Here is a 15,497-nt window from a genome sequence, read left to right as displayed (position 1 = left end):
CTGCGGGTCAGAAACGGCCCCAGGTGAGGCGTCTTCACTGCCCCCCATGTGGAAGCCCCATACACCTTAGCCACGCCCCCGGGGCGGGCAGTCTGGAGGCTCCGTATTCAGCAGAATACACCTCCAAGACGTCTTCCCTGCCCGTCTGTATCCTGCCAGTGTTTCTTTGATATACCTGAAGCAAATCTATAAATCTGTTATTTCAGGTATTTTATGCAGCTATTTAGAGCAATAGATAATGCAATATACTAGTTTTTGACATAATATTATGATGTTCAAGTAATAATATGGCTACAGTATTGGATTTTCAAATATTGAATTTATTAAATTAAATTATTAAATACAAATATTAAAATGGGACATGTTTAGTCTGGTGAAGAAAATTCTGAGGGAAGACTATGATTACACCCCTTCAATATCTAAAGCACTGTTAGAGAAGAGGGTGAAAGTTTTTTCTCTGCTGCTCAGAGGCTAGAACCAGATATATTTAAATGTCAGGAAGAAACTCTTCTCGAACATGGCCACATAGCCCGAAAAAACCACAAAAAACTATAGATATGTTTAAAGTTTTATTGTTTGTTGTTGTGTTCCTTCAAGTCAGTTCTGACCTATGACAGCCCTAAGGCAAAGCTTGGCAAGTTTCTTCAGGGCGATTTGCCCTCTCAGGCTGAGAGAATGTGACTTGCCCAAGGTCACCCAGGGAGTTTTAGTGGCCCAGCTAGGATACAGCAGGTAAATTTCATAGATTCATAGAGTTGGAAGAGGTCCTATAGGCATGCACGCCATTGATTGAACACTACAAGGAACTTCTTGATGGTAAGAACTATTTAACAGTGGAATCAGTTATCTAGAGAGGTAGTAGGGTCTCTTTCTCTGAACTTTTTCCAAAGAATCTGGACCGCAACCTGATGGGAATGCTCTAAAGGGAATTCCTTACTGAGTGGGGGATTTGACTCAATGGCCAATGGAGTGCCCTTCAGTTCTGTGATTCACTATAGTAGACTCTGGCAGCTGCACTTGGTGACTATACCCTCTCCCTTCTATTCCTATATACACTGTAATGCCATTTGTTCAAAAGTCATGTTATGATTTTTTCCCCCTGCAGATCAGTGTAAGGATTTTGATGACTGGTTCAGCAGTATGCAGCTCTCTCTCAAGGAGTGTTTTGAACCATCAGAAACAAAGGAGATGCTAGAAGAGAAAATTCAGCAGCTGAGGGTAAGGCTTAAGACTACTTGGTACAGGTTGCATTACTTCATTATTCCAAAGACTGAGTACTTTATCACATGAGGTTTGAAAACTGGAATTAGAGCAGGATAGTAGCCTGTGGCTGAAGCTTATCACATGATGTTATGTTAGTGCAGTAGCGGGTCTGTAGTCCAGCCATTGCTTCTTATTTTCAGGCCAAACCCATCAGTGCCTCCCAGTCATGCTATCTATCCACTGTTGATGCATATGTGAAAAGTTCCTCCCAAAGCAGTTACAGTATCAAGGCAGTCATGTGGTACGGGTGGACGTGATTATGCCTTTTTCATGGAGGCAGAGATATCCTCGTGTGGGCTGCTCCTTCTTCATTGCTCCAGTAGGCAAAAAGTAGACTTACAGGGAGTTACCAACAGCAGGAGCATCCCCCCATATCCTTCAGTCTAGTTCCTGCCAGTAGGTGATTCTTAACCATACTCCTCAAATCAATCCAGTCTTTCTTTGTCCTTTTACCTTCAATATCTCTTTAACTCTTAAACTTTTCTCCCTCCCTCTGCCTCCTTTCCACTTTCTCCTTTGGTGGGCTAGAGAAAGGTATCAAAATTGTAAAAGGGAGTCACGTAGAGGACAGTCCTGGCATGTCAGTGGAAGAGAACTCCCTCGCATCTGCCTCTGAGATTGGGGAGACTGAGTCCCATGCAGCTCTCATCCACAAACGGGAGGTGGCCAGGGCAGAGGAGGGAGACTCCTCTCTCCACGGCAGTGGGGGGAAGTGCCACATAGGCAGGTCCAGAGACATGCAATATATGACTCGGAGGTGGTGGTGAGTCAACCATACACCAACCCCCTATGTTGGAATGCTGTATAGGCTACTCAGCCTTTTGCACTTGGCTAAAGGCTTTTATACCCAGTGAGACAGCTGACATGAGCACACTACTGGGCACTTCCCAGTAAAGTACCCCCTCCCATGCCTGCTGAGAAGGTGCTGTGGCAGTGTGCCAGTTAGAGCAATGAATTTCCGGGCCACCTGGTCTGGAAGAAGTCTTCCTCCTCAACTCCCTGTTCTCCAGATTGGAGAGAAGCATCAATTCCCCCATCCAAGTGGGGGATTTTTTGCCCGCACCACTTCCATAGGGACTGCAACGTGGGTAGAGAGGTGAGAAACAAAATGGTATATGAGGTGGCCCCATCATTATGAGAAGCAGTAAGGGGGGTCACAAGACAGGGAAGAACACTTAAGAGAAGGAAGGAAGAAGAGCTTCCTTCATCTGAGGAGGATAGGTAGAAGGAGTCGTGTCTCCCCCATTTCTTCAGATCTGGAGGAAGGGGAACTAACAGAGGATCCCAGACTGAGGAAGGCAGAGGCTGAGACAGAAGCAGCACCTCATTGATTTGGAAGAGCTGTGCAATGTAAATCATTGTCCTTGTCAGAATCTGGCATATTCTGTCATAAGAGGGTTGTTGTGGTGATGCATAGGGTTGTTTAACTGGGTATTGTAATGTTTTAGTTTAAGCATGTTTCACTGGGTATTGTAATGTTTTAGATAGATAGACAAATGATGGGAGATGTAGTATTGGTGGAGATAATTGGTGGTGTTTCAAAGGGAGGCTTTTCCTGCCTGGTGCAGGAATGTGCAGATGTGTGGGGGAGGAACTTTCTCTGAGTTGGCTACAGTGGTATGTTGAAGAGAGGGTTGGTATGTTTTAATTAGTTTAATTAATTAATATGAAGCCTGCAAAGTTTATGGGTGGGGTAATGTTAACGTTAGGCAATGTTTAGGGATGAGGGCACTTCTGTCTGTAGATGTCCTTCTGTTAACACCTTAGGTTTTTCTGGAATAAAGTTTTGCTGTTTGCTATACAGAAGACTTGTTCACTAAACGCCTGCGGGGAAAGCAGTTCTAGACAGTCCCCAACCTGGTATTTACCTTTCCTTGACTAGTACAATTGTAGAGCCTTACAAGTCTGGTGTAATAAAGTCCTGAAAGTGAGGTGCCCCTTTCTTTCTAAATTAAAATTAAACACCTGTTATTTTTATGCCTTCCCCAGTGTTTTACAATTAGATTTTGTTGCTCAGTTGATTTAGATTTCATTTCTATCAGCGGGGGCTGGTAGACCCAGTGCCACTGGAGCAGGGAATCCTCCCTGGATTTTAGTACAAACTATAAAGGGGCTATCCAAAGTGTTTAACCTGTTTTGGAGAATCTACTTGAGCAATGTAAATGGCTTCTTTAAAGTTTGGACTGAAATCCAAATTGGATTCACTACCACACTAACATGGAGCTGTCAGCCACCACTGAATTCTATAACATTCTTATTAGTAAAGCCCATTGAGTACAATATACTGTTTCCTTCTTAATTAAGCAGGAAATAGTATGATGCCAATATATACTGCAAATAAATGCACAGTTGGTGGAGGTTAATTCCAAGTAGTCCTGATATGAATGTGCTGTTGGCTACAAATTCTTTCATCAGAAGCTTGTTCCTTTTTCATAAAAGAGCTAATTTTTTATTAAGAAAATAATTACAAATTGATGAAGGCTGCAGAAAAATGTTCCTTCCTTTGGAAGAGAGCCAGTAAAATGCTTCTTTCTAGATGATGCCTGCTCCAGTTTTATGCTCTAAGATATTTCTTTCTCCCTTCTTCCCTTACTTTTTATATTGAAGTTTAGCAATATTGCAATTTAGCATAGACAATGTGAAATTTTAGTTTTTCCTCTGAAATTGACCATTATGATTTTTAATTCTTTTGAGGAATTTTATTTACACCAGAATACAGTGAGGTAGGTTTCATAGGAAGTTAATGACTAAACCATAGCCATTTAGTAAGCTTTGTGGAGAAGTGGGGATTTGAACTTGAGTTTTCATGGGCAATCTGAGTTCAACACAGTTAACTTGTACACCTCACTGGCTCCTTTATACAGGTATGAATCATGTAATCAACAAATGCATGTGTGGTAATTTGACCAACTTTCTTTAACAGTCTAACAGCTTTAGTATGAAAGAGCTTTATTTCTGTTTGAGTCACTGTCCTCACAGTGCCTCCTAAGTTTAAAGGAGGCAAACCATTGGAGGACTCTTGCAGAAACTGAACAACTGAGCTCTTCTGATGTGGGATCATTTTCTTTCACCCCTCATCTGAGATGGCTTAGTGAACCAACAGACCCAGCAAAAGGATCTTTGGCAGAATGACTCGCCCATCAGAGGATCATTGGAAGAAAACCAATCAGACTTCTAGGGTCACAGAGTCACAATGAGAATCCTCATTCCAGAACTTGAAAAAGCTACTTTTTGAGCACAGAATCCCCTAGACAGCATGGCTAGTTATAGTCTAAAGAGTATCTTTTCCAAGCTCTGACCAATTCTGCTGTGTCCTTGCATTGATTGTGAATAAAAAATCCATCTTGAATGGAGACAAGTGTTGAAAGGAGTCAAGATCAGAGGTCTAGATACTGCAAAGAAACAGGTGTCCTTTTGGGGGGTGGGGGTGGACAGTTCTTCTCTCTTTTTTCTTCTCTTTGTTGACAATTGGATTTTGGGGGAAAATGTCAGTACTAATTAATCAGTCATGGTCCATTCCAAGATCATCACTTGCTGTTACCTTAAGAAGTAATAAACCAGCATCTGTGAATCAGTGCATAGTGAATCTTCTGACAAATTACTGCACTGGGCAACAGATTAGGGCCCATCACAGCTACATGTTATATTATGGTTCTTTTTTTTCTCCAGAGCTTCCTCACTTCTGAAGGCAAAGACAGTGACATCTATGAGGTGAAAACTCTCCTGAGCCAGGTGAAGCACTATTTGCCCAGAGCAACTGTCTGCCGGCTGAGCAACTGGGTGAGGGACAAAGAAGTGGCATTACAGAAAGTAACTTCCAAATGTCAGGTGCAAGAAGAGGAGCTGTGCATCTCTTTACAGCGGTTTGCTAGGTAAGAAGTAAAGTGAACTGGGCTCAGTTTACTTTAAGAACCACCTGCAAACTTTTCTTGAAACACTAATGTCCAACAGTTTGATATTTCAAGGTTGAGCAATATATGTCTTGTCTCTTTCTGTGATCACTGCTGAACCTTGCTTACTGCCAAATTTGGGCCTACATTGCCAGACACCAACTGTACAACAGGAAAAAAAATCCTTTAATGTCAGTTTAAAGCAAGCTTAACAAGAACATACACCATCTTTTTTTATCCTGAATTCACAAGTTCCTGATTTTATGTACACTGCCAATTTGGTGATGAGATGGCAGGATGTGACATCCCCCCCCAGTGGGTTCAGTAGCCCCCAGCCACTAAAGTTGTCTACACATGGACTATATTGTCTTCAAGGAGGCTTGCAATATTGAAATAGCAAAATGTGATAAAAATAGTAATGCAGATAGACATATAATATAGTGTGAGATGTGAACTCCAGTGGAGTGTGATCTCCCCATGGGTTCAGTGCCTCCCTTCCAAAGTTGTCTATCCATGGACTATATTGCCTTCAAGGATGCTTGCAATATTGAAATATAAAATTTGATAAAAAATAGTCCTGCAGATACACATAAAGTCCAATATGAGATGATACGAGTATGGCAGAATAGCTTACAACAGCAAAAAATATTAAACGTAACAGTGAAATAAAAGAAAATATCTCAGCTATTCAAAGCCAGGATGTCAACCAGGATGGTCTTAATTTGATGCTCAAAACCCCATAACATTCACACTGGGGATGGACCTGCCGTTAGAGTAAGATGATCACTTCAGGTGGCAGATCCCGGGAAGCAGCAACAATTATCTGGCTAATCTTGAGCATCCCCCCCCCCCCCCAACAGTTTTCCACTCTGTTAGAAATCTCTCCTCAACATTTTGCTACTCTCAGCATTGGTGGAACACTAGACCATTGCAGGACTGAAGTAAGTTCTTCACCTGACAGTCCAGTTTGTTGTTCTATATGGAATGGCAGAAGGTGTGCCATCTTTTCTTTTGTATTAGGCATTGCAATCTTTTGGTTGATGCCATATGAAAATGTTTGGAAAGGGCCTTCCATAAACATGGGCCTCATGTGTCTTTGAAAGAGTCCATTTATTATGAAAGTGATGTTGAAAGTGATATAGGTTTTACACTATTAATAACCTAAAGCCATTCTGGATGAAAAAAGAAAGAATTCTATTTGAATCAGCATCTTGTTTAACACTGCAGCCAAACAGGTTAACCCGAGAAAGCCATAAGCAGTGCTTTTGGGCTAGTTGTGGAACATCTAGTTGGCAATTGCTACCAATGGTTTCCTACTCGAGGTATCTAGGGCCTCAGAGCCTAGGCTTTTTGTCCTGGCCAGTGCCTTTCAGAGGTTGCTTCCAAGGGAAGGTTGTGAGGCTTGCATTTTTTGACGCTGTTCATAATAGAAGAGCTTATTGGATTGGGATCTATACCTATCTATAAACTTTGTACTGAATAGCTACTGTCCAGTGAGTTTACAACTGTGTCATTAGCTTTACCCAACCACATTATCAATTTCTAAACCCTTTTGAAGGCTTGAAGATGACATTGGTAGACTGGCAGAATGGTTAAATCTTCAGGAACTGCAAGAGAGTGAAATGGAGAAGCCAGACGTTGAACACTTTTATCAAACTCTCCTAAAACAGAGGTAACCCACTTGGTTGTAGCTACCTTCCTTAGCCCTTTATACTACTCTTTGGGATTAGTTCCAGTGAAATCTGCATGGGTTTTTTTTATTGTTTGGCACATCTGGACTAATGGCACTTCTGGGGTTGGGTTATTTCCCCCCCCCCCCAATTTTCTGACATTTCGGGCTCACTGCAGTTGCTGACCAAGGCACTATAGTTCAAGGTTTATTCTTCTTTTTATTATTACTCCTCAGAGAGTCATTTGATTATTTTGCTTGGCTGACCAGTTCTTTGCGGAGTTCTGGATTTACTTGCGATGAAGTGGTACTAGAATCTGCTCAGATTGTCAGCAGGTACAAGACGTTGCTCAGCCGTGTACGTAAAAGCCTTGGAGATTCTCAGGGACTTTCTGTAGAAGAGAAGAATTTTGAAGAACTTGCCCAAAGCATATTCTCCTGGGTGCAGCGGGTGAATGAAATGGTCTTTGGGCTGAACTCTGAAGAATCCAAGACTCCTCTGGAAGAAAGGCTTTGCCAAATAAAGGTACTAAAAAGGACAAGACACTTAACATTTGATCAAGGGGTTGAAGCTGGTCATCTCCCCACTTAAAATTTTGGTCTTGTGCCAAACATCTTCCAGTTGAACCTCAATTGGTTGTCTTATTTGTGAACTGATGTCATGATGTAGAAATTGTGAACTGAAGCAGCATTGTTCTTATGTGACATCATGGCAGAAATCATGTAGTATACTGTTCTAGCAGTTGTACTTCTTAAAAAGGTAGATGATGGTGAGGGAGAGCAAATTTATTGGCTCCTAGCATACTTCCTTCATTATCACTGCACCCATGGTATTTTCCCTCCTCTTGGCACTGTCTTTGTTGATGTTTGCTGTCAAGTCAACTTTGGCTGCATCTGCACTGCAGAAATAATGCAATTTTAAACTTCTGAGCAGTCTGTAACACACCATAGTTTATTGAGATTTTTAGCCTTCTCTGTCTGAGAGCTCTGGTGCCACAACAAACTACAAAACCTAGGATTCCATATCATTGAACCATAGCAGTTAAAGCAGATTCAAACTGCATTATTTCTGCAGTGGAGATGCAGATGCAGCCTTTGACATGTGGTGAGCCTATTAATGACAGACGTCTAAGAGTCCCAGTAATCAGCAACCCTGCTTGTATCTTGTAAACTTAGGGCCATGGTTTCCTGGACTGAGTCATTCCACCTGTAATGTGTTCTTCCTTTTTTCCTATTAACTTTCACTTTACCAATCATTACTATATTTTCCAGTGAGTCATCTTATCTTGTTATATGTCCAAAATATGACAGCTTCATTTAGTGAGAGTTTAGGCTGTTCATTTTCCTTTTAGTAGTCTATAGTATCCATAGGATTCTCTCCCAGCACCACATTTCTTTGATTTTCTTTGGCGGGTTACAAACCGCCGCTTTGCGGCGCTTCTCCTCCGCCGCCGTTTGCTCCGCGCGGGAGCCGCAGCAGCCAAACCGCGCGGCTCCCGCGCGGAGCAAAAAAGAAGCTCCATTTCGGAGCTTCTTCTTGCGGCGCACTGATGACGTCGTGAAGCGCCACCGCCGCATTCGCGACGTCATAGGCGCCGCGACACGTCTGGACGCTATGTGTCCAATACGTAAAGATGGCGGCGCCCATGTAGAAGGGGCGCCGCCATCTTGTACGTATAGGATACGTACTAGGATTAGGGGGGTGCGGAAGCACCGCCCCTTCCTAACCCTAGTACGTATCCTATATGTATTATATGGCGGTTTGTATCCCGCCCTGGTCAACATTCTTCATTGCCCAAATTTCACTCCCATACACATAAATGAGAAGTTGAGAACTACTGTGACATGAATAATTATTTGGCATGGATAATTCCTTGGTATGTATGTGTGTGTATGTGCCTTCAAGTCATCTATTGACTTTTTGCAACCCCATGAATTTCATAGGGTTTTCTTAGGCAAGGAATACGGAGATGGTTTTGACAGTTGCTTCATTTGAAATATAGCCTGTAGCACTTGGTATTCTTTGGAGGTTTCTTATCCAAGTACTAACCAGGGCTGAAGCTTCCAAGATCAGATGGGATCTGGTGCCTTTAGGGTATTTAACCTGCTCAGTTCCTTGGCAGCTAATTATGTATCTTTACACCTGAGGATCCTATCTAGTTCCTTCATAGCTTACTTGCCACTGCCTACAGAAGCATATATATTTCCAGTGTGGTGCATAAAGAGTTTTCCAGCTAGTGTCTCTTAGTGCAGAGGGATGAATTCCAGGCTTCTGTGATATGTTTGCAAAGAATTTTCCCCAGTCAAACCAACCAACCAACAGTTGCTGTTTTGTTAACTCTGAGCCTCTACAGACCAGCCCAAAAGTCCAGCCTGTGGGCAGAGTCATGGTATAGTGTCCACACGCTCGATGCTGTGACCCCGCAGTTAAAATGGTCTCAAACTGGATTATTTCTGCAGTGTGTTTTGGACCTTAGAATTGCCCTTTTATGTCTGTTCGTTTCCTACTGTATTGGCTATCAGTCTACATGTCTGAACTGTGGTCACACTATCCAACATATCTAGAAGCTAAACAGTAGGTCCTATCGATCCTGATCTCCCCTTTCTATGCATAGTTTAATGCTGTTTTGCAAAATTAATTACTCTCATGCTTATAATTACAGGAAATCATGTTGCTAAAAGAGGAAGGCAATGCAAAAATACAAAATATTATAGCTCTGGGGGAGAATGTGAAGAGTGCTGGTGGGAGCAAAACTCAAGCTATTCAGCAAATGGTTTCTGATGTCCAGAATCAGTGGGAGAGCACCATTCAGCTGGCTGCTGAGTATCTGAGGTGGGTAATCCAAATCATAACAAACAATTTCAGAGAGTTCATGCCATTTCTTCCCAGCCCCAGACTTGCCATAAGTTGCACAAGCTCATTCTGGTGGGGAAATACCTGCTTTTAGAGCTTAGGTGGGCACATGGTTTGCCCGAGGCCCCTGGACACCCCACTTTGTGGCTCCCGAAGACTACACTAACCCACCAAAGCCTCCTAAATGCCCAATTATTAAAAAAGAATCAGTGCAATAGGCAATCCCCCCCAGCTATTTTTGTGGCTGAAATATGTCCCCCAGTGCCACAATAAAGCTGGTCTGATTCCTCCCCTGACCCTAGAAAAACTGTGAAAATTAGCCATTTATACACTGAATACTTGAAGTGGGAGTGATGTGACATCCCTTTTGGAGGGAGTAACAGTGTTGCCCATGGTTGTAGGGGCAGAATTTTCCCCTTCACTGTTACGCCCCTTTTGATCTAGAAACATTGTACAGGATTTGATCACAAACCACTGCTGAGGGAAGGCTGTGATACAAATGCAAACAAGTGAAATGCATGTCAGTTAATTTTTGATGCATCATTACACCTGCCTGCTAAAACCAAATTCATGGCCAAATCTAATCCTATATAATTAAGACTTTACAAGCACTGGGATTAATTGTCTCCATTACGGAAAGTAATGATGGGCCATATTTTACAGTACACAGTTATAGCATTATGATTCTACTTCAGCTGTTATGGTTTCATTTCATGGAATTTTGGAGTGTACAGTTTAGGGAGGAACATTTAGAATTCTCATCCAAAGAGCTCAAGTGTTTCACCAGACTTCAAACCTCAGGATTCCATAATATGCAGTCATAATAGATTTTAAAAAATATTTATATTTATTAGTTTCATGTGAAATATTACAAACTAACATGCAACAATTAAGGTAACAAGAAATGTATAAACAATTATTGAACATAATGAAGTAGAGAGTAAAAAGATAAGAGTAAATAAGGATGCTAATAGAAAAGATTACAGGAATGAGGTCTACAGCAAAGGATTGTAATGATACTTCAAGCTGCGTTAAGGCCTCTTACACAACATCTTTCCAATGCAATAGTTCTGTAAAGTGAAAGAGGCCTCAGCCACTGGAGAATTCTGAGAGTTATAATCCAGAAAATAAGTTTTTCCAAATTCTGTATAAAGTCATATTGAATTAATCTTGGATAGAACAACATGGTTGCCTGGGTGTGCTGAGACTAGTGTAATATTTCTGGAGGGCACTGGGTTGGAAATGGCGGTGGTATACATTTGGTTTTGCATAGAAATGTGGCATATCCATTGCTCCTCTTTGGATTTCTTTGGCTGCTGCTTTAGAATTTCATGCTTGTAACAAAGGTCATTTCAACTTGGAAAACCTTATACTATGATAGTTATTCTTTATTGTTAACAAATCACCTGTTGTTATTACTATAAAATGTGGAGCTGTTGAATTAATATTGATTTTTTTTTCTTACTTAGGCGAAGTAAGAATGAAGAACAGCTCCAGAATCAGAGGCAACAACACAAGAGAAGAGAAGATGATACAAGAGCAGCCTTGTATGATTCTGAGACACAGAAGCTGGAAATAAGTATTTACCCTGGCTTGCAAAGTCAGTTAATAAACTATTCCGCTCTCCAAGAGGAAGCTGAAGATTTATCTTTACTCTTAAATGAACTAGCAAGGCAGCATAGTTCCCTGGGGGATTTAACCGAAGAATCATTGATGGCCTTGCAGCAGCTCCATGAAAGTCTTCTTGATCGGTTACAGGTCAGTATTGCAACTGCTGACTTTTAAAAATTTAAAACAGAACTGGGTTTTGTTTTGTTTTTTACTCTTTGCAGTATATGCCTTCATTGGATCTAAGAGACAGACCCTGTTTACTCCCAGACTTTGGAAAAGTTTCTTTTTGGGACTATTGGCACTACTTGGCCTCTGAATCCTTCAACCAGCATGGCCACAGGAGGCATCATAGGAGTTTCTTTGAAAATATTTTCCTTATGTTTGGGAAAAAAAATTTCTTCTCCTTTATTAGAGGTTTTTAGCAGAGGTTGGATGGCCACGTCTTAATGATGTTTATTCATGGGCAGGGGATTCAAATAGATGGGATTCCTTCCAGCTTTATGTTTCTATAAATAGTGGGTCAAGGGGAATTTTTTTCCATTTTAGACTTCAAGCTGCATGTGTTCTATAAAGGCCAATTGTTGTATATTTAAATGCTCCTGCATAAAAATACAATACTTCAAGACAGTGGTGGAACAAAATACAATACTTCAAGACAGTAGGTGGAACAACTTCAAGACAGTGATCAGGGGCCCTTCCACACTATAGAAATATAGCACTATTATTCCACTTTAACTGTCACGATCACATCCTGTGAAATCCTTGAGTGTATAGTTTGGTGAGGTACTGGAACTCTCCAGCTGAGAATTCCAAATACCTCTCCCTAAACTTCACCTCCCGGAATGCTGTAGGATGGAACCACTACAGATGGAAGCGTAAATATTAAAATGGAGTCACAGTGCTGTACGTGTGTGAAATGGTCCCATGAGTCTTACTGTAGTCACAGTAGTCCATGCACTGACAACTTGGATGGCCATCTGTTGGGGATGCTTTGATTGAGATTTCCTGCATGGCAGGGGGATGGACTGGATAGCCCTTGCGGTCCCTTCCAACTCTATGATTCTATGGCCTGTTACAGACTGCCAAAATAAAGCTGCTTCAGGTCTCTTTGGAGGTATGCTATTTAAATGATGCATGCACTCTAAGAATCCAGAAGCTGCACCAAAGCTTCACTCCAGTGCTTAGGACTGGAGTGTGGCTTTGGCGTGACCTCCGGACTCTTAGGACCCATGCGTCATTTAAATAGCATACCTCCAAAGAGACCCGAAGCAGCTTTATTTTGGCAGTCTGTAAGAGGCCTATGTTTCTATGAGTCAGAAGAAACCTTACATATTGCCAGCCAGAACTTTGCTTTTCTGTACACAGAGGGCAGTTGGGAGGGTGTGGTGGGCTGTAATTTCCCCCCTGACTAGAAGAAACTATAAGGTCATGGAGAAATTCAGTTGCCTTAGCTTCTGATGAAAATATGTTAAATAGATAACAATACTGGACATCCATGTATGCAGGGTGTGTTTTGCCTGTTGCACTGAAGTGTAGGAAATGCTTGAATTCCAGAATACAGCAATGCTCTTGGAAGGAAATGTGGAGGAACACCAACATTGCAAAGAGCTGATGACCCACTTGAGGGCAACTCTGAATGAGCTTTGGGATCCTGATGATGAAGAGCAAAAGCAGGTCTGGAACTCTTTCTGTTTTTTAAACAATGATTTTACACATCGATAATGTGTTGAAAAATGCTCATTGCTTAACACGAGTGAATGTTGTTGTGTGTCTTCAAGTTGTTTCCAACTTATGGTGACCCTAAGGTAAACTTGTCACTTGGTTCTTTTTGGCAAGTTGCTTCAGAGGGGTGTTACCATTGCCATCCTCTGAGGCTGAGAGAATGTAACTTGCCAAAGGTCATCCAGTGGGTTTACATGGCCAAGCTGGGATTTGAACTCTGGTCCCCACAGAGTCATAGTCAAGCACTACGGCAACCCTTTCACAGGGTTTTCTTGGCACAATTTGTTCAAAGCAGGTTAGCCATTGCCTCCGTCTGAGGCTGAGAGAGTGTGATTTGCCCAAGCTCACCTGGTGGATTTCCATGGCCGAGGAGGGAATTAATCCTGATCTCCAAGGTCCTAGCCCAACATCCAAAACACTACACCACACTGGCTATACAAAACAAACAAACAAACAAAAACAAAATGAAAAAAACACCCCAGTACCATGACTTAAAGCCCCTTCTTTAAAAACAGTTATTTACCAAAAGCCTGCTGGAAAAAAAAAACCTAACAATGGAAGGACAGCCAGGAAAGGGCAATTCAGACTTCCTGATAAACATTAACAACAACAGGCATTTCATAGATTATGAAATAGGGATCATTTTAAAAAATAACGTCTCCTCAATATTTGAAAGTTGAAGAAGGCCAATAGTCACAGATTCAGTCAGGGATCATTGCTGAAGAAATCAGAGTAATGAAACACCAGCATTCTCCTTTATTAGAAAAGCCTGTAGTTGCTGAACTATATCTTAATCGAGCAATCTGTTTTTGTGTGACTACTGCCGACAAACACAGAGAAGGCTCTTCTTCTTTAAAATATTTTACATTCATTTCAATGGAGAGGATAGTTCTGAATGCATGATCCAATAAGTGTTGGGGGCTTTTTTTTTGCTCCCCCCCCCAGAGGACAAGAGTTTTGACAATTGCAAGCACCTTATAATTTTTCTTCTTCTTACCTACTTCATTTAAGGTACGGCAAGATACTCTTTGTCAAATTGAAAACATACTACAGCGGATTATAGCTGTAGTTGAAAGCCAAAAAAAGAAAACCATTTCACTGGAGCAGCTGTGTATTAGGGATGAGATGGATGCACCACACAGTATATGCAAGAAGCATCCTAAGATTAAAGGTGGGCTTGTGGAGCAAGACCCTGAGAATGTCCTGAATGATGCGTTCAGACAAGATCATAGTTTTTCAGATGATGGGCAGACTCTAAAGAAGGTAGATGAAATTGTCTTTGATGCTGAAGAGGACAGTGCAATGGAAGTGCTTGAAGGAGGCCAAGAGGGACGTTCAGTAAGTGTTGTTAGATAGTAAACATTGCACATGAGTTTGCTTTTCTCTCCTTTCTCTGTTAGCCTCCTCTTCCTCCTCCTCATTTTATTTATTTATTTATTCTTCATTGTCTCTGTGAATCACACAATTGGGTTTTAATCCGCCTGTGCAGAGGATAGTTGGAACCTTCTAGAATAGCTAGGCAAGATTTTATTTATTTATATATATATTTATTTGCATACCACCATGGATGCACATGACACTTCACAGAATAGAACAGTTTAAAAAAGAAAGACTGCCCTGCCAAAGATATACCTTCTGAAAAGAAAATGCGAAGGAAGCCATAATGTAGATATAAAACCAGAACAATACATTTGTAAAACAAGCAATTCAACTAGATATAAAGTCAATGCAGTTCTATACTCAACAAGTTAACAAATACAGATAATTGAAATATGCAAGATTATGAAACTAAATTAAATTAAAATTGCAAAAGCTTTGGAAAGCAAGAAAGTTTTAAATTGAGATTTATAACCAATAAGGGATGGGGCATTCCACAAATATTCAGGGAGACAGTCCCAAGAATATGGAGCAACAAGTGAAAAGGATGAATCCACGCCAAACGAAGGAAATCCTTCGTTGGGTGAAAAACCTAGAGTTCATAGAACAAAGATCCTGAGCAGGCTGGTAAAAAGAATTGAAGTCTAGAAGAAAGAGAGAATTAGGTGATATGGGACTTTAAAAGTTAAAACAAGAAGTTTGTATTGGAACCTAAAGTGAATAAGCAGCCAATGATGATACATCAAAAGTGGAGTAGCATGATCAAAAGGATAGGCCAAAAAGATTATCCTAGTAGTAGAATTTTAATAGAAACCATGGACCTAAAGCTGCATCTCTACCATAGAAATAATGTAGTTTGGCACCCCTTTAACTGCCATGACTCAATTATATGAAATCCTGGGATTTGTAATTTGTTGTGGCACCAGATCTTTCTAACAGAGAAGGCTAAATATCTCACAAAATTACAAATCTCAGAATTCCATAGCATTAAGTGGTGTCCAACTATGTTATTTCTGCAGTACAGATGAAGCTGAAGATAAGATCTTTTCATATCTATTTTTCCTTTTATGTTAGTCTTCTAGATTGTAAACCTAAGGGCATGGTCAGTCTT

General features: G+C 41.1%; 1 protein-coding gene across 3 annotated transcripts in view; it reads left to right on the top strand.

Annotated features, from left to right (window-relative positions):
• SYNE2 (spectrin repeat containing nuclear envelope protein 2) overlaps positions 1-15,497 on the top strand; it is a 233,730-nt gene that overhangs the window by 24,778 nt on the left and 193,455 nt on the right. For 2 of the 3 annotated variants that reach the window (XM_042454452.1, XM_042454444.1), the window contains exons 13-20: positions 1,106-1,218; positions 4,933-5,135; positions 6,712-6,825; positions 7,060-7,348; positions 9,486-9,655; positions 11,146-11,434; positions 12,842-12,961; positions 14,021-14,347. In XM_042454452.1, the coding sequence (XP_042310386.1) occupies positions 1,106-1,218; positions 4,933-5,135; positions 6,712-6,825; positions 7,060-7,348; positions 9,486-9,655; positions 11,146-11,434; positions 12,842-12,961; positions 14,021-14,347 (1,625 nt within the window). The remainder of the gene's footprint in view (positions 1-1,105; positions 1,219-4,932; positions 5,136-6,711; positions 6,826-7,059; positions 7,349-9,485; positions 9,656-11,145; positions 11,435-12,841; positions 12,962-14,020; positions 14,348-15,497) is intronic. The other variant, XM_042454459.1, reaches the window with a different exon arrangement.

The sequence above is a fragment of the Sceloporus undulatus genome, chromosome 1, assembly GCF_019175285.1.
Source record: "Sceloporus undulatus isolate JIND9_A2432 ecotype Alabama chromosome 1, SceUnd_v1.1, whole genome shotgun sequence".
Taxonomy (NCBI): domain Eukaryota; kingdom Metazoa; phylum Chordata; class Lepidosauria; order Squamata; family Phrynosomatidae; genus Sceloporus; species Sceloporus undulatus.
The sequence above is the reverse complement of the archived record's forward strand: the minus strand, read 5'-3'. Positions and strand labels throughout refer to the sequence as shown.